Source organism: Nannospalax galili, unplaced genomic scaffold (assembly GCF_000622305.1).
Source record: "Nannospalax galili isolate Female #2095 unplaced genomic scaffold, S.galili_v1.0 scaffold1687, whole genome shotgun sequence".
Classification (NCBI taxonomy): domain Eukaryota; kingdom Metazoa; phylum Chordata; class Mammalia; order Rodentia; family Spalacidae; genus Nannospalax; species Nannospalax galili.
Genome location: NW_008357037.1, coordinates 404,296 through 431,992, shown reverse-complemented (window position 1 = coordinate 431,992; position 27,697 = coordinate 404,296). Strand labels below are relative to the sequence as shown.

Genomic DNA, 27,697 nt, shown 5'->3' with positions numbered 1-27,697 from the left:
ATAAAATATTTGTTTTTAAAAAAGAAAAAAACCCAAAGGGGGGGGAATGGGGAGCTTAAGTTAATAAAGTGCTTGTATATCATGCATGAAGCCCTGGGTTCAATCCCCAGCACCACATAAAACTGACTGGGTATGGTGGTACATGCATGTAATCCCAATACTTGGAAAACAGAGGCAAGAGGATCAGAAGTTCAATGTCATCCTGAGCTACCAGCCTGGGCTACATGAGACTCTGTCTCAAAAACAACAAAACAAAAACCACAGGGGATTGGGGATATGGTTGAGTGATAAAGAGACTGAATAGCCCAAGCAGGCTCTGGTTCAAGGCTGGGAATGCAGCTCAGTGGTACAGTGCTTGTCTAGCATGCAGGAAGCCCTGAATTCCATCCCCAACACACACACACACACACACACACAAACACACACACACACTCACTGCTCTTGGATCAAGTCTAGGCACTGAAGGGAGAAAACAAAACAACAAGGCTATTCTCTTACTGTTCTGGAGTGTAAACTAAGTACATTACACCGAGTTCCTTCTAGAAACTCGAGGGAAGAGCCCATTCCCCAGTTTTTTCCAGTTTCTAGAAGCCACTTCCTTGCATGGCTCTAAGCTGTGGCCTCCAGCATAACTCCAGCTGACTGTGACAATCCACCCTTCTGATAAGATCCCTGTGATTACACTGGTCCCACCCAGTTGTCCATAACATCCCTATCTCAGGATCTATAAACTGGGCCTGAGATCCCAGCACTCAAGAAGGCTGAGGCTGGAGGATCACAAGGTCCAGGCAAGACAGAGCTACAAAGCATCAAGCCTCAGCACCTGGTCCAGACTGGCTTTTAATACTATCTAACATAGGAGCTGGGGAATATGGCTCTGTAGGTAGGGAGCTTGCCTAGCATGCAAAAAGCTTTAGGTTTGATCCCCTGGACTATCCTTAGCTACATAGCACATTTGAGGCTAGTCTGACCTACATGCAACTCATGACGATGATGATGATGATGATGATGATGATGGTGGTGGTGATGAGGAGGAGGTGGAGGAGGAGGAGGAGGAGAGGGAGAAGGAGGAAGAGGAGGAGGAGGAGGAGAGGGAGGAAGAGGAGGAGGAGAGGGAGGAGGAGGAAGAGGAGGAGGAGAGGGAGGAGAAGGAGGAAGAGGAGGAGAGGGAGGAAGAGGAGGAGGAGGAGAGGGAGGGGGGGAATAGTACTAAGACGTGTTCACAAAGCCCAGGGATCACAGGACATGGACTTCTGAGGAAGGGGGTAGTCAGTCTACCAGCTCAACCTTCCTGCTGTTCCCTCAGTTTCTCCATTTCATAAGTGGCACCAGGATACTTTAAATTTCTCAGGCCTGAGCCAGGTATGGTGGCACATGCCTTTGATCCCAGCACTTGGGAGGCAGAGGCAGGCAGATCTCTGTAAGTTCAAGATCAGCCTGGTCTACATAGTGAGTTCCAAGGGGCTATAGGGAGACCCTGCCTCAAAAAGACCCCCCCCAAAAAAAACCAAGTTTCTCAGGCTTTTGTCTGGATCGCTTCTCACATAGCCACTGCCACCACTCCTCGTCATCACTTGCCTGGGCTAGCACAGTAGCCTCTGTGCTGGTCTCCTGTCCACCCTCTAAGATTCATTCTCCTTCCTGGGTGTGGTGGCACACACCTTTAATCCTAACTATGGAGGCAGAGGCAAGTGGACCTTCCTCTTTCCATTGAAAATAGAATAAAACCCTACTGGGCCTGTTCAGTCAGCCCACTGCCACCTCTCCGATCTTGTCTCCCACCTCTCTGCAAGCTGGTTCCCACCTCAGAGCCTTTGCACTGTCTGTTCCCTGTGTGGAAAACTTTTCCTTTGAAGCTCTGAATAGCTGTTTCTTTCCTATCATTCATTCCGATTAAATGCCACCTGTTCAGAGGCCTTTGCTGATGACCCTGTGTCCCAGCCACTCCCCATTATATTACCTTTTAATCTACTTCTTATCAAGCACCTTCATTTCTTATTCATTTCTTACTCATCCTCTGCCTTGTGGAATGTTGATGGTTTTATCCTGCTCTCCAGTATAATGTCAGCACCCCCAAAAGCAGTGTCTATATTGTGGTGAGAGTTCAGTAAACACCTATGCAGTGAATGAACAAATTAATGAATGCATGCATCCCAACATCACACTGGGGGCTGGATATGTAGCTCAGGTAGTAGAGTACGTGCCTAGCATCATGAGACTAAGGGTTTGGTCCCCAGTACATCATAAATCAGTCATGGTAGTTGGTGCAAGCCTACTATCCCAGCACTCAGGAGGTGGAGGCAGGAGGATCTGAAGTTCAAGGTCAGGCCAGCAAGATGGCTCATCAGGTCACAGCTCTTGCTCTGCAAGCCTGATGACCTGAATTCAATCTCCAGATCCCATGATGGAAGAAAAGAACCAATGCCCAAAAATTGTCCTCTAACTCTGGCACATGCATGCCTGCATTCACACAGAGAGCATACACACACATAATAATACTAATTAATAATAATAAATTTTTAAATATTTTATTATTTTTATTTTATGTGTATGAGTGTATTGCCTGCGTGTATGTGAGTGCACCTGTGTAGTGCAATGCTGCGGAAGTCAGAAGAGGGCTTCGATTCCCTTGGAACTGGAGTTAAGGATGGTTCATAGCCACCATGTGGGTGCTGGGACTCAAACCTGGGTCCTCTGCAAGAGCAGTCAGTGCTCTTAACCGCTGAGCCATCTCTCCAGCCCCGTAAATAAATAATTTTAATTTTAAAAAAGTTAAAGGCATGGCTGGAGAGATGTCTCAGAGGTTAAGAGCACTGGTTGTTCTTGCAGAAGACCTGGGTTTGAATCCCAGCACCCACATGGTAGTTAACAACTATCCCTAACTTCAGTCCCAGGGGAATCCGACAGGCTCTTCTGACCTCCATGGGCATTGCACAACACGGGTGCACTTACCTACATGCAGGCAATACACACATACACATAAAATAAAAATAATAAAGTTTTTTTAAAGTTAAAAAAAGACCAGCCTAACAAAATTATAAATAAAAAGATTTTATAGTTACTCTTTAATCCCAGAACTCAGGAAGTAGAGGCAGGAAGATCTCTGAGTGTTCAGGGTCAGCCTGATCTCTTAGTGAGTTTCAGACCAGGCAGGGCTACATAGTGACACCCTGCCAAAAAAACAAAAGAAAACAACAACAACAAGAAAAAAATAAATAAAGGTGGGGGCTGGAGAGATGAGAGATGGCTCAAGGGTTAAGAGCACTGGCTGCTCTTATAGAAGACCCAAGCTCGAGTCCCAGCACCTACATGGCAGGTAACAACCTGTAACTCCAGTTCCAGGGGAATTCAGTGCCCTTTGATGGCCTCCACATGCACTGCATGACACTGGTGCATTTAAACACATGCATACAAAATAAAAATAATTGTTTTTTAAATTTTAAAAAAGAAAGAAAGCTGGGTGTGGTGGCATACGCCTTTAATCCCAGCACTGGGAGGCAGAGGAAGGCAGATCTCTGTGAGTTCAAGGCCAGCCTGGTCTACATAGTGAGTTCCAGGCCAGTTAGGGCTACAAGAGAGACCCTGTCTCAAGACAAAAAAAGAAAAAAAAGGAAGGAAAGACAAAAAGAAAAGTTCAGACATGAATTCCAAATCGAAGCCAAATAGGCTCGTACACTGGTTTATCATTCCACTTTTCTGTTCTCTGACTCTGTTTTAAAAAATGATAGATTCGGGGCTGGCAAGATGGTTCAGTGGTTAAGAGCACTGGCTGCTCTTGCAGAGCTGCTCATGTAAAGGACCCAGGTTCGACTCCCAGCATCCACATGGTGACTGACAGCTGTTACTGTTGGTAACTCAGTTCCAGAGGATCTGAGGCCCCCTTCTCACCTCCATGGGCATTGCACTACATGGGTGCAATTACACACATGTAGGCAATACACTCATACACATAAAATAAAATAAATAATAAAATAAAATGATAGGTTTGTATCCCCAAATGCCCTTTGGTTGGCTTCATCCACTGGAGCCTGGTTAACCTACTAAGAGTCTCACCCTTAGATGAGACTGAATGTCCCCTTACTAGCAGTGATCAGTTGCCAGTAGTTCCTCAGACGGTTGGGTTCTCTTACCCACTTACCCAAGTTTATGTTGGGATTCTATTTGACTTGAGCAGATATGGGAGGGGATAAGTTCACAAAAATTAAAAATCAGGGGCTGGAAAGATGGCTCAGTGACTGTTCTTGCAGAAGACTCTGGTTCGAATCCCAGTACCCACATAGCAGATAACAACTGTCTGCAACTCCAGTTCCAGGAGATCCGACGGCCTCTTCTGTCCCCTGCAGGCATTGCACGAGACGAGTGCATTTACTTACATGCAGGCATAACACTCATACACATAAAATAAAAAATAATAAATAAAAATCAAATAATAATAATAATTAATAATAATAATAGGGCTTGTGAGATGGCTCAGGGTGAAGGTGTTTGTCAAGCAAGCCTGGTGACCTCAGCTCCATCCTCTGACCACACGTGCACCGTGGGACACACACACACACACACACACACAAACAAGAAATAAACATTAGTCGGGCGTGGTGGCGCACGCCTATTAATCCCAGCACTAGGGAGGGAAAGGCAGGCAGATCTCTAGGAGTTCAAGGCCAGCCTGGTCTACATAGTGATTTCCAAGCCAGCTGGGGCTATAAGGAGACTTTGTCTCAAAAAGACCAAAAATAAATAAATAAGTAAATAGATGAATGAATGTAAGCCGCTGAAAAAGGCGCTGTGAATAATCTTCCAAGCTGGAGTAAAAAGTGTGTGCGCCTTTAAAAGAGAGCTGAACAGAGGGGCGTGGCCGCAGCGGCTGAACCACGTGTTGGAAGCACGGCCCCTTCCGGGGAACGTCGGCCCGGCAGGATGGCGGCGCCCTGGGCGGTAGGTGACCGGAGCTCCCAGGGCCCGGGACCGCAGTCCGCTTTGCCCCTCTGCCCTCGGGGCCTCCAGAGGAGCACAGAGCGTGCGAGAGCAGGGGCGCTAGGCCTGGCCCTGGGGACGCGCCGGGGCTACCGGGGACCAGGCAGGGGTCATGGGGCAAGTGAGAGGGCAAGTGGCCAGATGTTTGGTAGAGAAATCGAAGGGCATGAGGCGGGACTAGCCAATCAGAGGGTACGACTGCACCTCCAGGGAGCCAATGGGCAGCGAGGATGGAAGGGTCGAATGTTTGGGAGGGGCCGAACTACAATCTGGGATGTCCCGAATGGAGAACTAAGGATGCATTTGACGTGCATTAGTGGGAAAATTCAGGAATTTTCTAATCTCAGCATTGGGAGGCGGAGGAAGGAGGATCAGTTCAAGGTCATCCTCAGCTACGTGGAGAGTTGGAGGGCAGCCTAGACATGAAATCTTGCCTGTAAATAAATAATTAAACCTTGATAGAAGATCAAAGATGATGGGGTAGGGGCAGGAAGCAAGAGGTGAATTTCTGAGTCCTGAGGAACAAACTGAGGGAAATTCTGAGAATCCGTGGTAAACTGGAGGGTGTACGTCATTGGTAGAGTGCTTGCCTAGATTCTCTCCCCAGCACCACCCTCCAAATTAAATATTACATGGGGGGAAGGGGAGCAGAAACTTGGTCATTCAGCAAGATCTGTGGAAAACTGGATAAAATTAAAAGTAGAGTTTGGGCTGAGGAGATGGCTCAGCGGGTAAAGTACTTGTCCTGCAAGCATGAGGACCAGATTTGGGTCCCCCAGCACCCGTAAAATTCATGATGGGCACAGACAGCAGCCGGTCTGGAGGCTGAGACAGGATTCCCAAACACACTGGCTAGCTAGACTCACTGAATTCCAGAGCTCTGGATGCAAGAGACCCTGTACAATATATGAAGAGCTATCGAGTAACACACTGGACATCAACCTCTGGCCTTTGTATACATGTGCACACACATGCTGCACACATAGGCATACATGTGCATGAACACACACAAAAACATATATACACATACCCCCCAAAAAAAGTGACTTTGTGGGAAATTAAGATAAATGGAAGTTTTAGTCGGGTGTGGTGGCACAGGCCTGTAGTCCCAGCAGAGGCAGAGGCAGGCAGATCTCTGTGAGTTTGAGGCCAGCCTGATCTACATAGTTTTGGGTCAGCTGGGCTACAGGACAATCCTGTGTCAAAAATACCAAATAAATAAATTAAATAAAGCAAGGCGTAAAATAAAATAAATGGAGGTTTTTAAAAGAGAAAAGGATTTAGTGGGAAATTAGAACTTGGGAAAATAAGATAGTTTAGCTGAATTAAGGATAGAATTTAGGGCTGGATAGATGGAGGAACATGGGGAAATGTTCAGAATTCCAAGGCCAGGATTTGGGGAGTGGATTGAGCACAGGGCCTTGTACACTCCTAAGCACCAAAGTTGAAAGCTCTGCAAGAATTTTGCAAGAGTTGGGAAGTAGGGGGTTTGAAATTCCTGGTGTAAGGACGGCTAGGGCGGCGTTATCCAGTTCCAGGCTCAGCACCAGTCTTTTCCTCTCCTCTTCCCCAGTTCCTGCGCCTGGGCATCCGAGAATGGAACGGGGGAACCAGGAGCATCCATGGCATGAGTGAATCAGTGGCCCCAGGTGGCAATCAGAAGAGACGGACGCTGTTGCAGTACCTGGGTGACCACTTCTACGACATCCAGGCTCTGAGGGAGTTCTTGCTCCTGAGGCAGATGTTGAAACTGAACCGGAAAAATCGGTGAGAGCCTGTGGCCAGCAAGACCCCATGGAGACCCTGCTGGCCTTCCAGCCAGAGCCCCAAAGCCTGCCCTCACCATCCCAGGCCAGGCTGTGGTTTTCACTGCCAACATGCCACAGCCTTCTCTACGGCTTCCATCATATACACCCCTCTGCCACCAGCTCTGCTTGAGGGTCTGGCTGGCATCTCAGATGTGGTATGACTCAAAACCACATCTCTCATTTCTCCCTCTAAAAAATATCTGCTTACCCCCAAAGCCTTCACTGTCCAAAGAATGGACAGCCCTCACCACCCAGTTGTTAGGCTGAATTTGAAGGTGTCCTCCTGATTCCTTTCTTTCCTGGCTTCTCTCTGCCAGTCCATCAGTACTAGAGTATTCCCAGTCTGGTCACCTCCACTGTTCAGGGCCTACCCTCATGTCTATCCTTTTAAGGTTATCACCACACTAGTTCCCTTACCAGTCTGCAGTTACAATGAAAGCCCATCTCAGCTGGGCATGGTGGCAACCCTGTCATCCCAGTACTGGTGAGGCTGAGGCAGGAGGATTGCAAGTTTGGGACCAGCCTGCGCTATATAATGGGACCCTCCCCCCACCCAAAAAAAAAAGAGGAAAAGGAAAACTACCAGTCTCATGCCTAAACACTCTGTGAGCTCTGAGTTTCCTACCAAGTCCCACAGCATCCTGAGGGCTCACCCAGCCTTGGTAATGCTGTTTTCCTTTGGCCCGGCAGGCCCTTCCCTGCACACACTCCTTCCCACCAGTCAAGTCCCCACAAATCTCATCATGTCCAACATGCATTGGGTTTGTTCGTTGGTTTGCTTTTGCCTTACATTTAATTATTTTGTGTCTGTGTGTGTACATGAGTGTGTGCGTCTGCTTGAGTGTGGAGGTCAGAGGACAGCTTCTGGGAGTTGGTGCTTTCCTTCCACCATGTAGATCGCTGGGATCGAATTTGCACCTCAGGCATGGTGGCAAGCACCTTTACCTGCCAAGCCATCCAGGTGGCCCAGATTGTAAAGATTTTTAAGATTTACTTTTGTCTGTGTTTTTGAGTATGGCATGAGTGGGGGGTGTCCACAGAGCCTACAAAAGGGCATTAGAGCCTCGAAAACTAAAATTACTAAAAAAAAAAAAAAATGGGTTTTGGTCTTTTTGAGGCTGAGTGCCCCTATAGCCCCAGCTGGTCTGGAGCTCACTACATAGAACAGTCTGGCCTTGAACTCAGAGATCTACCTGCCTCTGCCTCTGGGATTAAAGGTGTGCACCACCAAGCCCAGCTAAAATTACTTTTTTGAAATAGGATCTGCAGCCCAAGCTGGTCTCAAACTCAGCTGAGACTGGCCCTGAACTCCTGATCCTCCTGCCTCCACCTCCTGTGTATGACACCATGCCTGACCATTTTTCACATGTAACACAAACTAGCTCCCAGTGCCCTGCTGCCTCTGATCTGTTCTCATCGTGGAATTGGCACTCTGGTCTGCAGTTACTTCTTGGTTTATTAGCTCTCCCTCTAGCTTATGGCTCAACAGGTCACCACTGTGATTCCAGTACCCAGTACTTAATAGGCACTCAGTGAAGATTTGCAACCAGGCCAGCCTTCGTGTTTGCCTGACCCCTTGACTCCCACTTCAAAGCACCAGCATGGTGCGTGGTGAGGGGTCCCAAGCTTCACATCTGCTCTCATTTTCTCCACAGATCCTTTATTGGCATCAACGAGAAATACGGCCCATATGTCACAGGTGCCCTCTTCATCCTGAAGCTGGGAGGTGCAGTCAAGTACGACAGGGAAGATTTTGGATTGGGGGCAGGTGTGGGATGGGGGGGAGCACCTCTGTTAGTCAGTGGTGTGTGCTGGGGGCTTGTTTGGGGCTTCCGTTTGTCATGTATAAAATGGGATGGGTCCCAGGGCTGGGGAGATGGCCCATTTGGTAAAGTGCTTGCCATGAAGGCATGAGGACCTGAGTTCAGCAGCCAGGTAAAATCCAGGCATGGTGGGGTACACCTCCTATCCCAGTGCTGAGAAAGAAGATGAGGGTGCAGTGGCCAGCTAGGCCAGCTGAATCGGCAAGCTCCAGGCTCAGTGAGAGATCCTATCTCAAAAAATTAGATAGAGAGGGGCTGGAGAGATGGCTCAGTTAAGAGCATAGACTACTCTTAAAGAGGACCTGGGTTCCATTCCCAGGACCCACATGGTGGCTAGCAACCCTCTGTAACTCCAGTTCCAGGGGATCCCACGCCCTCTTCTGACCTGGTGTTGCATGACACGGGTGCACTTACATACAGGCAAATACACACATACACAAATAATAAAAATGAGTAAAATATTTAAAAAAAAAATAAGAGAAGCAACCAAGAAAGACACTCAGCATTGACCTCTGGTCTCCACATGTGTGTGCACACAAATACATACAAAATTTTTAAAGATTTAATAATTATTTTTGTGTGTGTATGTGTGTGTGCAAGAGGAGAGTATATCCATGTGTGTGCAGGTCGTCATGGAGGCCAGAGGCTTTGGATCCCCCTGGAGCTGGAGTTATATGCAGTTGTGAGCCACCTGATGTGGGTGCTGGGAATCAAACTCTGGTCCTCTGGAAGAGCAGTATGTGCTCTTAACTGCTAGGCTATGTCTCCAGCCTCAGTTCTCTTTAAATAATATAAATGAGGTGATGATCATCACCAACTGACTACAAGGCTTGCTTTAAAGACTGAGATTTTGGGGCTGGAGAGATGGTTCAGCGGTTAAGAGCACCGACTGCCCTTACAGGGAACCCGGGTTCGATTCCCAGCACCCACATGGCGGCTATGAACCATCCTAAACCAGTTCTGGAGGAATCCGAAGCCCTCTTCTGACTCCCCGCAGCATTGCCTGACACGGGTACATTCACAACATGCAGGCAGCATACACATAAAATAAAAGTAATAAAAAATAATTTTTTAAAAAACAGACTGAGATTTTGCAGTGTAAAATTGGTCATGAGCCGGGTGTGGTAGTGCACTCCTTTAATCCCAACACTCGGGAGGCAGAGGCAGGCAGATCTCTGTGAGTTCAAGGACAGCCTGATCTACATAGTGAGTTCCAGGACAGCTGGGGCTACAGGGAAACCCTGTCTCAGAAAGACCAAAAAAAAAGGCAGAACAAAAAAATTGGTCATTAAGGGCTGGAGAGTTGGCTCAGCAGTTAAGAGCACTGGCTACTCTTGCAGAGAACCCCGGTTCAGTTCCCAGCACCCCACATGACATCTAACAACTGTCCATAACTCCAGTTCCAGGGGATCTTACACCATCTTCTGGCCTCCATGGGTATTGCACAACACAGGTGTACTTACATACATGCAGGCAGTACACTCATACGCACAAAAATAAATTAAAAAAAAATCCATTACGAAGCCTAGAATCACATAGGTGCTCAACGAAATTAGTCACTGGGGTACCCTATGTGCTAAGCCTGTGATCCCAGCCACTTCTAGGAGCTCAGAGCCAGCCTATGCTACACAGCAAAACCCAGTCTCATAAAAAAAAAGTGTTTTTCTGGGCTTGAAGAGTAAAGGCACTTGCACAATCCTAACAACATGAGTTCATTTCCTGGATCCCATGGTGGAAAGACCTGACTTCCAAAAGCTGACCTTTGACCTCCATATACCACCGCGGCAGTTACTCCCACACATCATGCACACATCTGTCTCTCACATACACACAGTGAATAAAAATTTAAACCTTAAGTGTTTTGCTTAGGTGGACACATGGTGGTGTGTGCTTGTGATCCCAGCTGCTTTGGAGGCTGAGGCAGAAAAATCATAAATTATAGACCAGCCTAGACTACATAGCAAGGCCCAAGACCCTGTCTCAATAAAGGAAAAAAACAAAAAGATCATGTTTGTTTTCCTCCCTTTTTCTCCTCCTTCCTTTCCCCTCTTCCCTTTTTTTTTAACAGTCTTTCAAAAATAATTTTTATTTATTTAGTGTAGGTGTGAGTACATGCATGCCACAGTGTGCATGTGGTGGTCAGAGGACAACTTTTGGGAGTCGGTTCCCTCCTTTCACCATGTGGGTACTGGGAATCGAACTCAGGTCATCAGACTTAGCAGCAGCCATCTTTACTAGATGAGCCATCTCACCTGTCCTGGAGTTTTTGTTTTGTTCTTTTCTGAAAACGCAGTTTCCATAGGCTTTATCGACTCTTTCTGTTTGTTCTAATTAAATCTCTCCTGGTTTGAGAGACTTCTTCCCAACTCCTTAGCACAGGATACATGTTGAAAATGCCCTGAAACTTGCCTATCTTCGAGGATTTATGCATGCAGTGCTTTCCTTTTGGAGTGGAGGGATGTTGTAACAGGGTGTCACTCTGTAGCCCAAGCTGGCCTGGAGTTCCCAGTCCTCCTACCTCAGATCCCCAAGTGCTGGGACTCTAGGTGTGTGCAGTCATCCCCAGCTTCTCTCTTTGCTCTGAGGCTGAGTGACATCTGGGCCCTCACTGTCCAGGTAAGGAAGAAGGGAGAAGCATGCCATCTTTGATGCCACTGCCAGCAGACACACAGAAAGCCCTATCACCCAGACAGTGCAGCAGTCCGTTGCATAGGAGCAGAGGGTGCCACTCACCACCGCCATCTCTCACCCCATTCCAGGTTTCAGGATAAAGAGTGGATCCGGCCAAATGAGCGAGGACGTTTCTCTGCTGACTTCCTGGCATTCCGGGAGGTGCCTGTGGAAGCTGTGGATGCCAGCGGCTGTGCCATCAACTACCTGGGTCTGGACAACCTCTGTGAGTGGGTAGGGATGGTGGAGATGGGACATTCTCCTTTGTGAGTGGGCTTTAGAAAGGCCCCTAGTGCCAGCTTACCCTTTCACTCAGCAGTGGCTCTCAAGGAGCTGCAGTCCCTGTCGCTGCAGCGCTGCCCCAATGTGGACGACTGGTGCCTCAGCCGCCTCTACCCACTGGCTGGCTCACTGCAGGAGCTCTTGCTGGCTGGATGCCCCCGAGTCTCAGAACGTGGCCTCGCCTGCCTCCACCACCTTCAGTAAGATCTCAGCTCAGGCTGGCCCTGTCCCAGGGCAACTCCCACCCACTGGTGCAGCAAAGCTGGGGGTGGGGAGGTGAGGGTAGGGTTACTGGGTGCTACTGTAGAGCATTTGCCTAGAATCTCCCAGTGAGGGGCCAGGGGTATGGCTCAGAGCATTTACCTAGTATCTCCCAATGAGGGGTTGGGTGTGGTTGAGGGCTGGGGGTGTGGCACAGTGGTAAAGCACTTGCCTAGACTCTTCTGGTGAGGGGCTGGGGTGTGACTCAGTGGTAGAGCACCTGCCTAGAATCCCCCAGTGAGGGGCTGAGGTGTGGCTCAGTGTTAGAGCACCCTCCTAGTATCCCCCAGTGAGGGGTTGGGGTGGATCAGTGGTAGAACACCTGCCTAGAATCCCCCAGTGAGGGGCTGGGGTGTGGCTCAGTGGTAGAGCACCTGCCTAGAATTCCCCAGTGAGGGGCTGGGGTGTGGCTCAGTGGTAGAGCACCTGCCTAGAATGCCCCAGTGAGGGGCTGGGGATGTGGTTCAGCAGAATTCTTGCCTCATATCCTTGAAGCCCTGGGTTGCAACCCTAGTGCATAGGAAAAAGGGAAAAGCTAGGGGTTGAAATTAAGGCCAGAACCTACCCCCTATGCATGTGCACGTACACACATACACATACATGCCACTCTCATCCTGCTCTTCTCACCCCTTAAGGAACCTCCGAAGGCTGGACATCTCAGACCTCCCTGCCGTGTCCCACCCAGGCCTCACTCACATCCTGGTGGAAGAGATGCTGCCCCACTGTGAGGTCCTGGGAGCTGACTGGGCCCAGGGCCTGAAGCTGGGGCCGGAGCAGCAGCCTCAAGACACATCCAGCCCTGTCTCTGCGTAGCCTGCAGCCCCATTCTGTTGTGAGTGTTTTGTCTCTCCAACTCTGGCTTCTAGTGTTCATTCATTCATCATGGGGGAGCACTGGCAGATCAAAGGGAAGGAGACAAGAGCTGGAGTATTGACTCCTGGCTGCTGTGGCTGATAGTCGGCTCCTGTCATCCTGGCAGCTGCCCCTCTCCACGCACAACTGCAGGCAGCTCTGTGGTTCCTCACATACGCACCCTTTGTCAAAAGGAACCCCCTAAACTGTCTACATTGAATGTGCTACCATCTACAGCGACTGTGGCTGACATGTGGTACTATGGCTGACATGGGGTACCATGGCTGACATGGGGCATCGACGTCTCTTCCCTGTATGAGACTGGTCAGCACTGACCATTAATTTATTGACTTTCAGCTTCACAGTTTTTTTCTGTTCTGTGGAAACAGCTGAGCCTTTGGGAATTTTTTCTTTCCAACTTCATCAGTAGAGGGTGCTGAAGAGATAGATGATCCAATGGAAAGGTTCTGGCTCCAAGTGCTTGAAGCTTAAGGAATACAGCTTAGCTGGGTGTCTGGGTGCTGCAGGGCTCCTAGGTGGTCAGCAGCATACACTGGCACCCCTGTCTGCTGTTCATGAATAGTGTCTCCGTGGAGGCCTCTGTCACTCCCTCATCCCATGTTACCAGTGAATCCATGATTCCAATTCACTGTTGAAGTCAGTAATTCTTTATATTAAACTTTCCTGTTTAAATTACTGTGTGGTTTTTCTCACAATTGGATTCAGGTGGCACAGAATCTGCAGCGAATAAAGGCTCAAGCTGGACTGGGAAGGGCTGGGATCTGGGTAGTGAACTGACCCAGCAGACCTGAGCTCCTTGCTGAAGGGAAATGGATGCCAGAAATCCTGGCATGCAGGGGCACCCAGGCCACCTGTGGTGAAGGGCAACCAGGTGCCAACTGCAGTATGTGTCTGCTGGCTGCTGTGCTCAACAGCTGTGGCAGCAGAGAAGGTTCTAAAGAACAGGTGCTGGGATTCTTGGGGGTGTCCTTGAGTGCTTACGGACAGAAACCAGCTGGGAGCAACTGTTAAGTCAGTCTAAGAACTACAAAGTTTCCACAACAGCCCCAAAAGTGTGTTCTTGGATAAAATAGTCCTCAAACCCCTTCCCCATTCCCCCAAGCCTCCTTTGCTAATACCAGGGAGCCACCAGAACCTCCAGTGTCCCAAATCCTTGTTATGAGGGCACCCGGGACCCTGCTTTAAAAGGGGTGTCCATTATTTTTAAGACTCAAGAGTGCCCTCTGCTGCCAACAAATCCACAAATCTCTGGGATCCAGTCCACTAGCTCCACAGGTGCCTGCTGGGACCCAGCTGCTGAGAATAGGACACTAACAGATACAACCCAGTGATAGCAAGCACAAAGCCCTGGGTTCAATAGCCAGTACTTCTCCCAAAAGACATCCCTTTACAAAGAAGGCTGAAGCAGGAGGACCACAGATTGGAGGCCAACTGGGCTACAAAAAAAAAAAAATAGAAAAATGCAATTTGCAGATTATGTAGCTTGAAACCTAGGAAATGTGTAGACTGGATTGTAAGGGTATTTGGGGCAAATTTGCTGGACCAGGGTGCCTTTCAGATTTAATGAGTTATTTTGTGCAGCAGAGGTGTCTAACTACTTGGTTGGTTGGCTGGAACTAGGACCCAAACAGTACCCTGCAGTTAACATGAGAGACTAGAAATGCCCTGGCCTGAGGCGGAAACAATGCGATCTCACACCCCATCCCTCAATGATAACTCAGTCCTGCCTTCTAGTTAATCATTATGCTTTCTATTGAACCCTCCGTTTCCACAGCTGTGTGGTTTCTCCGGCTTGGACCCAGATTGCTTTCAGCAACCAGCTCTGCTCCCTTAGAGATTGTGCAAGTTCCCAGGAGGGGCCTGCCATTGTCACCACGGCCCAGAGCCTCAGCACCCAGGAGGGAGATGAGCCACAGGAGCTCAGAGGCCTTGACTTGCCTCTCCCACAGCCCCGGGCAGGGATGAGCTTGGCCCTGCCTGGCCTTGGCTGTCTTCCCCACCCCAGCTCTTACTCCATTAGCGGTCACCATTTCCTCCTCACTCTCTTCCTCCAACTGTTCCCACGGGCTCCACTATTCAAACTTGGAGGGAGGAAATCAGGACTGCACAGATAACAAACTTCTGCTGGCACACTGGGTTCCCGTGATATCAGCCCTCCAAACCAGGTAGGCTAAAGGCAGTCAGCCTGGGTTTGGAGACTGGGAGGAGGCCCCACCCAGGGGAGGGACATAGGTCCCAGAGCATCCTAAGGGCGGGGTTGCCTCAGGCTGCTGGATGGAGCTAGTAGGAAGGGCTGGTGGCTCAGGCACAGGGGTTGTAGGAGGCACAAGGCAACTGCCTAGCTCGGGGCTGTTGGGGCTCCCAATGCACCCCACCCAATCACGCTCTACTGCTCTCCTGTGGCTCCCCTTGACTCACTCCTCCCTGGTCGCTCCTTTCCTCTTGGGTCCTGCCGGGTTCCCTCGACTGTCCCCTGGTCAGTCAGGCTCTGTTCTGACCTCCTCCATCCCGCCTCCGTTTCACCCCTTCTTCGTTGCCTGCCAAGGCCTCCCAGGCTCTCTCCTTCATGTCCCGCCACCCCCTCGCGGCCCCAGCGAACATCCCTATCGCTGATCCAGATCCACTCAGCACATTTACGCAGCCTCTAGCTATGGCCCGGAGCCAGCCCCTTGGCCTCCCTCCGCTTTCCTCTTTGGGACTCAGCCTGCCTCTAGGTCACTGACGTTACCCAGCTCATTTCGGCCGGCCCTAGGATCGCCCTCCTGGAAGTCTCCCCTTGGTCCTCGCAGGGTCCGGGTCTCTGGCTCTGGCCACTCCTGCACCTTTCCCTGTTGTCTCACCAGAAAACCAGTCCTAACTCGCCAGGGCGCGTCTCCCTGGGCAGCCTCCTCCTCCCCCCTCCCCCCCGCCCCCCCCCCCCCCCCCCCCCCCCCCCTTTATTCCTCTGGGTCTGCTTCAGGCCAGCTTCTTCTGAGGAGGGAAGATGCCCTGGGTGAGGCAGGGCTGGGCAGTGTTCCCTTGATGTTTAGAATTTCTTGCTGTCTCTACTTGTTTCTGACTTCAGTCCCCCTCCCCCCTCCCCCGGCCCCGCCCCGGCTCCTCCCGGCCCCTGGGGCCCTCTAGCCTCCTCCCCGCCTGCCCGCCGCCCCTCCGGACTGGCTGCACCGGCTGAGCCGCAGGCTGAGGACGCACCGGCTGGGGCAGAGCCGAGAGCCCGGGCAGGGCCTGACCCCAGGTCCCCGGAATTGGCAGGAACCGGACCCAGAGGTACAGAAGAGGGAGATCCCGACCCTGGGGTGGGGCTGCTAGGGGAGGTAGGCAGGGTTTCCAAGAAGGTGGAAGGCGCTCATCCTGGGAGCTGGATCCAGACTCCCGTGGAGCAAGATGAATGGGGAAAGGGTGGAGGAGGGAATGGCGCTGGGGGAAGACCTCCCGGGACTCTAGGAAGAAGGGAAAGGAGTGGGATTGGAGGAGGTGGGTGGGCTCTAGGTCGAGGAAGAGGTGACAGTTGGGTCCTTGAGGGGAAGGCCGCCTAGGGTCAGAACCTGAAAAGAAGCCACCCACAGCTGTGGGAGACCTAGGTTGCTTACCCAAGCCTAGCTGACCATCCCGGGAGGCCCACCCTGTACCCTAAAGGGCCTCTGTAGCTCTGTGTGACCCTTACAGCTCCCTTGGTGGCCCCTTCCTTGGGCCGGGTCATGCGCTGCCCCAAGTGCCTGCTCTGCCTGTCAGCGCTGCTCACACTCTTGGGCCTCAAAGTGTACATCGAGTGGACATCCGAGTCCCGGCTCAACAAGGCTTACCCAGGCCCCCGGGGTACCCTGCCTGGTCCCACACCATCCAGCGCTGAGCCCACCCTGCCCACCAACCTTTCTGCCCGCCTAGGCCAGACTGGCCAGCTGCCCTCAGCTTACTGGAACCAGCAGCAGTGGCGACTGGGGGCCCTGCCCAGTGTGGACTGTCAAGCTTGGGGGGCTGCTGCTGCTGCAGAGATCCCCGACTTCACCTCCTACCCCCAGGACCTCCGACGCTTCTTGCTGTCAGCAGCCTGTAGGAGCTTCCCGCAATGGCTGCCTGCAGGGGAAGGCAGCCACGTGGCCAGCTGCTCAGATAAGGATGTCCCTTACCTGCTGCTGGCTGTCAAATCGGAACCAGGACGCTTTGCAGAACGACAGGCCGTGCGGGAGACGTGGGGCAGCGCAGTTCCTGGGACCCGGCTGCTCTTCCTGCTGGGATCCCCACTGGGAGAAGGGGGGCCTGACCTCCGATCACTGGTGACATGGGAGAGCCTGCGATACCATGACCTGCTGCTCTGGGACTTCCTGGATGTTCCCTACAACCGGACACTCAAAGACCTGCTGCTGCTGGCCTGGCTGGGCCACCACTGCCCCGATGTGAAGTTTATCCTGCAGGTTCAGGACGATGCCTTTGTGCATACCCCTGCCCTGCTAGAGCACCTGCGGACCCTGCCACCCACCTGGGCCCGCAGCCTCTACCTGGGTGAGGTCTTCACCCAGGCCAAGCCTATCCGGAAGCCTGGAGGACTCTTCTATGTGCCAGGGTCTTTTTTCGAAGGTGGCTATCCAGCCTACGCAAGTGGAGGTGGGTATGTCATTGCGGGACGCCTGGCCCCCTGGCTACTGCAGGCAGCAGCTCGTGTGGCACCTTTCCCTTTTGATGACATCTACACTGGTCTCTGCTTCCGTGCCCTGGGCTTAGTGCCCCGGGCCCACCCAGGCTTCCTCACAGCCTGGCCAGCAGACCGTGCCAGGGATCCTTGCGCTGTGCGAGACCTGTTATTAGTACGTCCCCTCAGCCCCCAGGACACCATTTGGCTCTGGAGACATCTACAGGGCCCACAGTGCTGAGCCTCAGTGGGGAGCTGGGGTGGGGTAGGTTGCTGACCTGACTTGAGCCCCTCCCTCTTGGGTCCTCCTTAGCAAGGGCCTGGGCAGGCTGGACACGTTGGCAGACTGTTTTCATCTACTTTCTAATTTTGAAAAATATCCTCCTTACTCTGAAGCCTAGAGTTCTTTTGGTTTATGGGGGGGAACCCTGTGCAGGGTCTACACACCAGATGTCCACAGTACCCTGACTGGATATGCTTCATCCTGGCCTGGCAGGCTCCATTGGACACCCTACTCTGCTGGACAGCAGGCTTGTGATCACCCAGGGAGAGCTCTGGAGGGCCTCTCATCCCTGCTCACGTGTAAAAGTTGGCATACAGCTTCGGAAGTTTACAGAAATAAGATACCTCAAAGCGTTCATCTTCTCTACCTAAGCTAGAGAAACCTAAGGTATCCCCAAAAGCTGGGCATGGTGGCAGACTCCTGCAATGCCAGAACTCCAGAGGCTGAGGCAGGAGGATCACAAATTCCAGGCCAGCCTGGGCTATGTGGCAAGACCCTGTCTCAAACAAAAACCTCCAAAACCAGATCAGCCATACTGGCCTGGATTTGCCCCCAACTCCAAGAGATAGAGACAGAGACAGCAGAGAGCCAAACGCAGAGCCAGTTTATTCACTCTGCTAGCACTCTCTCTGGGCAAGTTCTAGGGCCACCCTGCCTGGCCCACTCCTCACCAGAGGGTTTACCCTGGTCCCTGGCCCAACCCCTAGAAGGCACTGTAACAGATGAAGAGGGAGGAGTGCCTCAACAATTGCTGCAAACATTGTTCCTCCAGTGAAGCAGCCTGGAGGAGCCAGAATGGGGAGTGGGAGCTACCCCATGACAGTCTGGGGTGCCACACTGGCAGCTGGCAGCTGGGCATTTTAGGGGAACTAGCTAGGGAAGAGGCAGCCTCTTGCCAGTCCTCCCTGCTCTGTTCAGAGCTGGACTACCTCCCGTAACTGGGGCCTCACTTGTCGAAGTGGTCCAAGGGGTAGTGCTCCCCATAGGTCTGCAGATGCCGGGCCAGTGACTCCTGCTGCTTGCGGAGCTGAGCGGGCATCTCCTGGTACACATCTGAGAAGAGCAGGTTTGGGTTGGGCTTTGGCTTCCGTTCAGCCTGCTCAAAGGCCTCCATCACCTGGGGGACACAGGAGGGTATGAAGCAGCTGGTCACGCCCATGGTCCAGCTCTTCCCTTGTAGGGTCTAGGCTAGGGGTCACCCAACACTCCAAATCCCAGCAGCTCCAACCCTGGAGGGGCTAGGTGCTGCACTGAGCAGCCCTAAGATGGAGACAACCCAGAGCGAAGAGGCACAGTACAGGGAAGGAAAGGGACTCACTTCCCAGGATGATGCGGTCAGGGCAGAGCCACTGTGCACAGTTCTGCCTGAGGCCAGACCTCTCCTTCCACTAGCTCCCTGGCTCCAATCATGGCCCAAGTGGGCACTCCCACCACACACAGATGAAGGGGCCTCATCCTCAAACTCCTTTATTTGGAGATGAAGAAACTGGCAGATGAGGTGCTCTGGGCTCCACAGTGAAGACCCAGTTAAGGTTGTGTGAGCCAGGCAGTCTGGCTCCAGGGGGCACACATGGAGATGGTGGTGCTAGGTTACCCTGGTGTCCCAGTTTGATGACCCCAGGGCCCACACTCCCATCCTCCCAGGTCTCTCCCTGTGAGAAGGCCCTTGAGCACACACCCTGGGACTCCAAGTGGCCCTCACCCTCTTTCGGGACTGCTTCCGCCAGGCCTTCTCCTGCTCCTCATCCCACCAGCCTCGGTTCAGGAGGTAGTGCCTCAGCCTTGAGATCGGGTGGTCCTGCTTGTCCCAGTAGTTGACCTCGTCCACTGAACGGTATGCCGAGCTGTCATCACTGGTGCTGTGGTGCCCAATCCTACTCAAGGGAGACCTGGGTCAGCTGGAGCACTGGGAACAGGGACCAGGAAGGTATGAAGTAGGGAAGTAGAACAAGGAAGGGATTCAGTATGGGGGGACACAGCCATGCTTTGGAACAGTGACGGGGAGCCAGTCAGAGCTCTGGATGGCAGTGGCAGAGGTGAGACAGGCACCTGTAGGTCATGGCCTCTATGAGGAAGGGTTGATTCTCGGCTACAGCCCGTCGCCGGGCCTCCTTGGTGGCATTGTATACAGCAAACACATCATTGCCATCTACACGGATCGACATGATGCCGTATCCAGGGCCCCGTGCCGCTGCAGGGACAGAGAGGATGCTGGTCAGACTTCAGGATAAGCAGGGAGAAGGACGGGAAGACACGGAGAGGGAAGGAGGACAGCAAGGCATGCTCCATTCGCTGCCTCTGTACCCGTGACAGTGACAGACACCAGAGGAAGTGAATAGGGAGGAGGACAAGGTTGCACAACAGGGCCCTTACCAATGCCATCTCCACGGTACTGCTCGGAGGTTGGTGTGGAGATGGCATAGCCGTTGTTCCGGCAGAAGAAGATAATGGGGCACTCAAGGGTGGCAGCGAAATTGAAGCCAGCATGGGCATCACCCTCACTGGCTGCCCCCTCACCAAAGTAACAGATGACAATCCGGTTGGCGTTGGCCCGCTTGGCTGCGTAGGCTGCCCCCACCGCTGCATGGGGATACAGATGAGAAGCCGGTGAGGAGGAACAGAGTCTCCATACCCCAAGGCCTCAGGCTCAGGCCAGCTGTCACCAGGGACCCACAGGAACCCCCAAGCCTGCCCTCCTCAGCTGACTGCAGTGCCATCCTTTCACCTGCACAGGGCACAGACTTCAGCATCATCCCTGACTCCAGACTCTCATTCTTCCATCTCCACCTTCAAATACAGCCAGAATCTGGACCTTCCCCACCACCTCCACCACACAAGGACAAGCCACCGTCACCTCATGCTCAAGTTACTGAGTAGCCCGTTGCCCCTGCCACTGCCCCCTAATCCGTCATCTAAGGAACAGCCAAGTGAGTCTTATAAGTCTGGAAGACTCCTCCACATCCTTGGGCTCCCAGGCCACTGTGGGCTAAAGTCTCTGAAAAAGGCAAAGGCCAGTAGGCCCCACCTACTCTGCAGGTCGGCACCCTCCCCCTTCCAAACCCCTAGTCCCCTGGTCTAGTCTCAACTGAGTATACAACAGCACAAGTGCCCTCAGCCCCTACTCACACTGCATCTGGTCTGTACTTAACATCATTTGAGATCTCTCCGGCACTGCTCCCAACACTGCTCTGTCCCAGTGTTCTTACTCACACTAAACAATCTAGGTGCTGCCTCTTCACTGTTTCCTGCCTGTCTCCCCCCAGCCCACCATCATGACCAACAGGGCTGAGGCTTATCTTTGTTCAATAAGCCTAGGGTGGCCTCTGAAACATGGTAGATATTCCACACATTTGTCAAATGAGGGACCCAAGAGTATACCGGAATGAAAGATTAGACCATGTCCAGCTCGGAGAGAGCTCTGCTGTCCACCTCTCAGGAGGCTGCAGACTCACAAGCCATGCACCTTCAGCACAAGGGACCCTTGAACTGTGACCCTCCATCAGACTACAGGCCCAGGGGACTACAAGGGAGCCAATCCTTGGTCTGTGTACAGTGTGAGCACAGGTCCATCGGCCTGGCAGTTCCTGCAGTGTGGAAGGAGTGTCAGAACACCTACAGCAGAGTCTATCTGACTCTGAGAACCAAGGACAGCAAGGGACAGGGTAAAAACTTGGACTCTGGTTACACGAGTCCATGAGTGAGCTCCTGCCCTCCTCCCTACCATGTGACCTTTTAGTAAGTCATGTCCCTCTCTGACTTCCATTTCCTGTTCTTTCCAATAGGGATAACAATACATGCTAGCATTTACCCCCACAGCCACTGATAGTGTCATTAGACAATAAAAGTGTGGCAGTGAGACTGTGCTTGGTCCCTGCTGGTGTGCGGGGCAGGGGGATGCCAGAAGTCTAGGAAGTTGGGTGGTCATTCCTGGCTTAAGGTTGCTGGTTGGGGTGGCACAATGGCACCTTCCTCCAAAGGGTCCCTTGAAAGTCCTGTTTACAGGCCAGGTTCTGATGGCACCCATCTCAGAAGGCTGGAGAAGGCCTGGGCCCACACAGGGGTGTCACACAGAGGGCATGCAGGAGGCTCAGAGCATGTGTCCTTACCCTGAGGGATCTGTGTGGCCAGTGGAGAGGAGATGGTGACAAAGTGGCGCTCCTTGCAGCCGTAGTGCACGGGCATCTGGCGTCCCTTGCCTGGGTCACTCACGTTGCCGTAGCACTGGGCCATGAACAGTTCCAGAGGGTAGTCCCGGTACATCAGCACCCCTGGCAGGAGGAGGCAGCTATAAGCCTGGTAAGCAGTGCAGCGGGGAGGGAGCAGCAGACCAACCCTGTGGATGACCTGGGACCTGCCCCTTCCAGCTGGGAGCTTCTACCACGGCTGTACCAAAGGAGCCAGATCAGTGTACTTGGCATGGGCTGAGGCAGGAAGAGTGCAAGTTGGAGGCTGGCCTGGGCCACATAGCAAGATACTCTCTTTACTCAAACAGCAAAAATGTAAGACCCAGACTGTAGCAGGTAGGCAAACACAGGAGCTCGGGAGGCCAGACAGGTGCCATAGATAAAAGCAACTGGGCAGAGTGACTGGCAGGACTGTCTCAGGAGAGAAGCTGATGTTTGGCCCAGATAATCCCTCTCGATAATTCTCAATAGAGGGTGAATGGTGCAAATCCATTTGATCTTCTGTTACTTGTCTTTGAATAGGCATAATTCAGCTTTGCATATGACACGGCTACACTGCACAGAAAATGAGAGAAACCTAGCCCTTCTTTCTTTTCCCAACACTCAGGAGGCAAGGCAGGTAGACCTCTGAGAGTTCCAGGCCAGCCTGGTCTATGTTCCAGGCTAGTCAGATCTACCGGAGAACTGCTCCATCATTCTACTGGTGCCTTTTAAAAATTCTTTGGTAATGTCATACATGAATAAAATGTATTTAGATCAGATTCTCCCCCCTTTCTCCCTGAAAACGCCCCATCCCCCCTCCCAGCTTTGTCTTTTTTATTTATTTTATTTATTTATTTAGTCTTTTTGAGTCAGGTCTCCCTGTAGCCCCAGCTGTCCTGGAACTATGTAGACCAGGCTGGCCTTGAACTCACAGAGATCCACCTGCCTCTGCCTCCAGACTGCTGGGATTAAAGACGTGCGCCACCATGCCTGGCATGGTTTGTCTTTTTTAATAACCCACTACGTCCAATTAGTGCTGCCCCGATTCGCATGGGTGTGGGGCTCCATCCACTAGAACACGGACAGTTTGCCATGGGCCACACAGCTGAAGAAAACCCACTCTCCTTCCCTGGTGGCCATGAACTCCAATAGCTCCTCAGTTAAGTGTGGGGCCTCGGAAGTGCTAGAGACGAGCCTTCCTCTTTCTTTCTCTTTTCTTTTTTGCAGTGCTAGAGATGGAACCAAGCTGGCAACTGTCTACCAGTGATGTCCACCTCTAGCCCAAGACTTCTTTCTCTTTTACAGTGAAAGACTGTGAGATGTGTGTTTTCAACTAATTCAGCTCCTTTAAGTACCGACCACTAAGTCACAGCTGCCCCAGAGAGAAGATGCTTCCTACTCACAGTAGTAAAACCTTTTCTTCACATAAAAGCCCCCATGGACCCCAGCTCACCATCAAAGGGGGCCCTGTTTGCCAAGTTGGAGGATTAGAGGGGTCCATGACTGTTATAGGTCCAGCTGGGACACTCTCAGAAACACCAAAAAAGGGGTACACTTCATACCCACACCTTGGGTCACAATGTCCAATAGCTGCCCGGGAGCCCGAGTTCGCCTGGGAGCAGCCATCTGGCACTGAGCTTTCCCTACCTTTACTGCAGGTATTCAGATGAAGTTAATGGGGTCACATGACAGGCAGTCATGCTGGATGCAAGGGGTGAATGGAGTGCTGCTGTCAGCACTCTTCAGACAGTGACACAGTAGAATCCCACTGAAGGCAGCATCTTCCTCCCACTGACAGATGAGGAGACTAAGGTTGAGAATGCCCCACCAGCTCCCATGACTAGCTCTACATCACACAACCACTAAGATGCAGAGAAGGACCTGACCTAATGCACACCATTCAAGATGGAGTCTGGGAAAGGGATAGGGACTGTGTTTATCACTAAAGGGCCCTGAGCCAGGGGCACCAGCACAGCTCTGTATTGCGTAAACACCTGGCTTTCAAATTATACCCTTCATAGCCAGGTGTGGTGGCACACGCCTTTAGTCCCAGCACTCAGGAGGCAGAGGCAGGCGATCTCTGTGAGTTCAAGGCCAGCCTGGTCTACATAGTGAGTTCCAGGCCAGCTGGGGCTACAGGGAGACCCTGTCAAAAAAAACTATTGTTTTGCCCTTCTTGAAATTTCAGTATAAGTTCATTAGCATCATAGGGGGTGGGGAGGAGAGTCTTGCTCTGTAGCTCTGGCTGGCCTGGAACTTGACCAGGCAATCCTTGAATTTGTGGCAATCCTCCTGCCTCTGCTTCCTTCTGCTACAATTCCAAGCATGCACTATGTCTGGCTTTTTTGAGACAGTCTGGCTATGTAGCCCTGGCTGGCCTTGACTTGGAAATCCTCCTGCCTCAGCTTCCTAAATGTTGACATAATGGGCATGCCTGGCCATCATCATTAGCTTCTGTCATGCATCTTTTTTGAAAAAAATATTTTATTTATTATTTTATGTGTATGAGTGCATTGCCTGCATATGTGTGAGTGAGTGCACCCGTGTCGTGTAATGCCTCAGAGTTCAGAAGAGGGCTTCAGATTCCCCTGGAACTGGAACCAGGGATGGTTCGTAGCTGCCATGTAGGTGCTGGGACTCGAACCCCGGTCCTCTGCAAGAGCAATCAGTGCTCTTAAACACTAAGCCATCTCTCCAGCCCCTTTCATGCATCTTTGAATTGGTATAATACAAATTTGCAGATGCCTGGCTATACTGCATAAACAATGGAGGAGGTGCTTTGGCTGAAGGAGGAAAGTGTGTTGTAAATGGCTGGAGGTGGTCCAAGCACAGCCACATGACACTGGCACATGAGAATCACTGTGCAGGGTAGGAAGGAGGAGTTAAAAATACGGAGTCACAAGGCTGGAGTGGAGCTCGGTAGTAAAGTGCCTGCCTGGTATGTGTGAGGCCCGGGGTTCCACTGGCTGGTATGTGTGAGGCCTGGGGTTCCATCCCAGTACACCAAAAATACACAAAAAGTGTTGTCACGGATAGGCACAGCAGCCAGGTGGATCTGCCTTGCACAGGTCTCCTGGGAACTTCTGCTTTGCCTTAGCACCTGCTGCTTTAGTCCCGACCAAGCACCACTCCCTGCCACCACCCTAGCTGGGAATGTCATAGAGGGGGGAGGGCAGCCAGGGTGGCAACCAGCAAGGGTGGCCGCTGGGTCAGACAGCAGCGAGGGCTCACCAGGTCTCACCCCTTGGACCTCTGTTTCACAGATAACAGATGCCTCCTATATGGCTTGCAGAGGGAGCTCTATAAGCCCCACAACCCAGGCCGTACTGGCTCCACTGGCTCCACTGTGCCCACACTCTGCAGCAAGGGAACAAGACAAGGTAGTAGGGAACTTGGTCTCCTAGAAGTCAGTAAGGGCCACCTGTTGCTATGAAGACCTTGTGTCTCCCCATGTCATGGTTGTTTTGGGGGTTTTGCTTTTTTTGAGACAGGTTCTCACTATGTAGCCCAGGCTAGATTCAAACTTGTAATCCTCCTGCTTCAGCTTTCCGAGGACTAGGATAACAGGCATGTGCTACCATGACAGACTTCTCTACCTCCCAGCTGGGAAGCACCTTCACAGCACAGTGAGTGGCTGTGAAGCAAAGCTTGAGTGAGGTGGCCTCACTCCTCCCCGCACTGTTGCCTCCACACACAAGAGCCCGCAGACGCCGTGTTGGGGAACCTGGCTTTCCTTGCAGATGATGCCAAACCTCAACCATCAACAGGTAGTGTGTCCCAACCCAGTGCATGCCAAGGAAAGAGCTAGTCTACCTGCAGACTGGATGCCCAGCTCACCCAAGGGGGCCTCTGCACAGTCACCCTGGCCTGCCCATCCCCTTTCTGGAAAGCTGTCTTTGGTTCCAATAACAACAGTCTCCAAGTTCTCACCCTGTGCTAATAGCTTTGTGCCAAGTGCCCATGACTCCTCTCTGTAGCTGGCTGCAGCTACCATCTCCTTATAAACAAGGAAACAGGCATGGCATAGTCAAGCAACTTGCCTAGGATGGGACCGCACCCAAGGGGAAGGCTCAAGATTTGTTTTGCTCACACCATCGGGGGCAGCTTCCTTGCAGAGTTCCCGTATGAGCAACTTACCTGAAGCACCCCCGTCACTGATCCCCAGTTTAGCAAGCCTCGTCTCCAGCCCTTCACAGGTGGATTCTAGAAAGTGCTATAAGGCTAAGCCACACCCCTGGCCCTCAAAGAATCTGTCTTGTTCCCTGCTCCTTTCTTTCACTCTGCATCCGGTTTCCTTGCTGGCATCTGCCAAGAGTCAGGTCTCTACTGCATTCAGGACCCTCCCATAGTGCCTGCTTCCTACTTGCTAGGGTACACAGCGGCTGGGAAAGGTCAGGAGAGCCTTAGGTCAACAGGGGTCATGGCATGTACCATGTCCTCAGCCAGGTCTGATCCCCAGCATCCTTCTAGCAACCAATCAATGCAGGTACCTTCCTCATTGCCACCTTGGAGATGAGAGGGGCAAGGTACCTATGGCAGTTTTCTGGAAGAGCTGCAACCCCTGCACTTCCTGGCCTCCGGGAAGTCTAGTCACCTCTCTAGTCATGTCCTAACCTGCCTTGCTTGGAAAGCTGCTTTTGGGTTCCAAGGCCCCCACAGAACCATGCTGTTCATGGAAGAGCTGGCTGGGTAAACAGAACGGGGACCTCAACAGAGACCCCAGGGCCAAACCATCAGCAGACATACCTGCCTCCCGGTACTGACCAAACACCAGGTCCGTGTGGTCCAGGGCGGCAGCACTCCCCACATGCGTCCCCTCCTCACCATAGTTGGTCATGTAGAAGGAGATCCGGCCCTGGGGGTGAAGGAGGTCCAGAGGCCATCTTGGTTAAGCTAGTCAGAGACAGAGAACCCTACTCAACTCTGATGATTAGCCATCACTATAGAGGGACTCTGGGCCAGGTCACAAGGGCTCCTCCCTCCAGAAGGAGCTGGTGGAGCAGTGAGAGCCGAGGGACATGTGGAGGGCATGGGCATGGCAGGGCGTGGGGGAAACTAAATCGAGCAAAGTCAAAATGGGTGGAAGGTTCTAGGCAGAGGGACAATAAAGGACATGAGACCAGAGGGCTGTGACATAAAGTGAGGTGTGCGAGGCAGATGAGGCATGAGGAGGCAGCACAAAGATGATGCAGGGAACAATCACCTAGACTACCCTCTAGAACAGGGGTACCCCAACTGATACTTTTCAAAGGAACATCGGAATTACACTCGGGTTTTAGAAATCTTGGGCAAATGAATGAGTACTCTAAAATTGAGTTAGTGGTGCTGGGAGTGGCCATCCAGGACAGCTCCCTTAGCCTCTCTAGCCCTAGGGTCCAGAAAAGACCAAGTTCACAGCCTTTCTCCAGGCCAAAGTGGCCAGGAACACATTTTTTTTAAATTAATTTATTTAATAACCCCATGATTAGAAGAAGCATTTCATTACAGCTTTAACATATTCAATAGCAATTTCCAGAGCAAAGGTGGTCTTTCAAAAGTGGCTGTAAATTTTAGGAAGTTTTAACCTGAGGCTTCAATGGAAATCTGCTTTTGTTTTCTAGATGGGTGGGGGACGGGGTACTACTGACACCACCTGTGCCCCCCACCTACTTCCTGCCTTGCTCAGAGCCATGACGCCTGGAGCTGTGGCAGCCATCCTTTCAGCATGAGGCAACAAGCACAGACAAAAGCCAGTTTGCCAAGAAACATGAAGCAAAAAAAGGCAGGGTATAGGTAGGTACCCGACAGTACTGCTGAGCTGCTGACAGATTCCTAAGGAAACATCTAGAAACAAGGACTAAGGATACAGGGAGGCAGGGAGATAACAGAGGGAAGATGAGAGGTGCCTGGGTGGGTGAGGAGGGTGGCTGGTGGTGCTAATCACTGAGACA

At 51.9% G+C, this 27,697-nt stretch overlaps 3 protein-coding genes and 1 long non-coding RNA gene across 8 annotated transcripts in view; 2 read left to right on the top strand and 2 right to left on the bottom strand.

Moving 5' to 3' along the window:
* The first annotated feature begins 4,889 nt into the window (after window positions 1-4,889).
* On the top strand, window positions 4,890-13,363 carry Dmac2 (distal membrane arm assembly complex 2). 3 transcript variants are annotated; one of them, XM_008855013.3, is made up of 6 exons: window positions 4,890-4,935; window positions 6,548-6,741; window positions 8,438-8,518; window positions 11,365-11,501; window positions 11,595-11,757; window positions 12,454-13,363. In XM_008855013.3, exons 1-6 carry the CDS (start codon window positions 4,918-4,920, stop codon window positions 12,629-12,631), a joined length of 771 nt encoding a protein of 256 aa, XP_008853235.1. In that variant the 5' UTR covers window positions 4,890-4,917; the 3' UTR covers window positions 12,632-13,363. The 3 variants fall into 3 exon arrangements, with proteins under 3 accessions (XP_008853235.1, XP_017650334.1, XP_029412990.1); XM_017794845.2 differs by having other exon boundaries at window positions 11,592-11,757; XM_029557130.1 differs by lacking the exon at window positions 4,890-4,935 and adding an exon at window positions 5,269-5,410 and having other exon boundaries at window positions 11,592-11,757.
* On the bottom strand, window positions 13,090-15,583 carry LOC115067926. Its single transcript, XR_003847285.1, has 2 exons — window positions 15,420-15,583; window positions 13,090-13,408 (listed from the first exon to the last, which is right to left on the bottom strand). It is a non-coding gene; the product is annotated as an uncharacterized LOC115067926 (long non-coding RNA).
* Window positions 15,584-15,808: 225 nt separating this feature from the next.
* B3gnt8 (UDP-GlcNAc:betaGal beta-1,3-N-acetylglucosaminyltransferase 8) lies at window positions 15,809-18,068 on the top strand. Its single transcript, XM_008855012.3, has 2 exons — window positions 15,809-15,958; window positions 16,358-18,068. The coding sequence occupies exon 2, from the start codon at window positions 16,390-16,392 to the stop codon at window positions 17,557-17,559; it is 1,170 nt and encodes a 389-aa protein (XP_008853234.1). The 5' UTR covers window positions 15,809-15,958; window positions 16,358-16,389; the 3' UTR covers window positions 17,560-18,068.
* A 120-nt stretch (window positions 18,069-18,188) lies between these two features.
* Bckdha (branched chain keto acid dehydrogenase E1 subunit alpha) overlaps window positions 18,189-27,697 on the bottom strand; it is a 32,031-nt gene continuing 22,522 nt past the window's right edge. For 2 of the 3 annotated variants that reach the window (XM_008855009.3, XM_008855010.3), the window contains 6 exons: window positions 26,514-26,622; window positions 21,708-21,869; window positions 19,975-20,181; window positions 19,651-19,792; window positions 19,304-19,475; window positions 18,189-18,718 (listed from right to left, as the gene is read on the bottom strand). In XM_008855009.3, the coding sequence (XP_008853231.1) occupies window positions 18,548-18,718; window positions 19,304-19,475; window positions 19,651-19,792; window positions 19,975-20,181; window positions 21,708-21,869; window positions 26,514-26,622 (963 nt within the window). In that variant the 3' untranslated portion in view covers window positions 18,189-18,547. The remainder of the gene's footprint in view (window positions 18,719-19,303; window positions 19,476-19,650; window positions 19,793-19,974; window positions 20,182-21,707; window positions 21,870-26,513; window positions 26,623-27,697) is intronic. The other variant, XM_029557126.1, reaches the window with a different exon arrangement.

Bases quoted from the DNA above. Each gene is read 5' to 3' on its own strand.
- Dmac2 (XM_017794845.2), top strand. The intron at 6,742-8,437 runs GTGAGAGCCTGT...TTTTCTCCACAG, and splicing joins AAACTGAACCGGAAAAATCG to ATCCTTTATTGGCATCAACG. The intron at 11,758-12,453 runs GTAAGATCTCAG...TCACCCCTTAAG, and splicing joins GCCTGCCTCCACCACCTTCA to GAACCTCCGAAGGCTGGACA.
- B3gnt8 (XM_008855012.3), top strand. From the start codon at position 16,390: ATGCGCTGCCCCAAGTGCCTGCTCTGCCTGTCAGCGCTGCTCACACTC.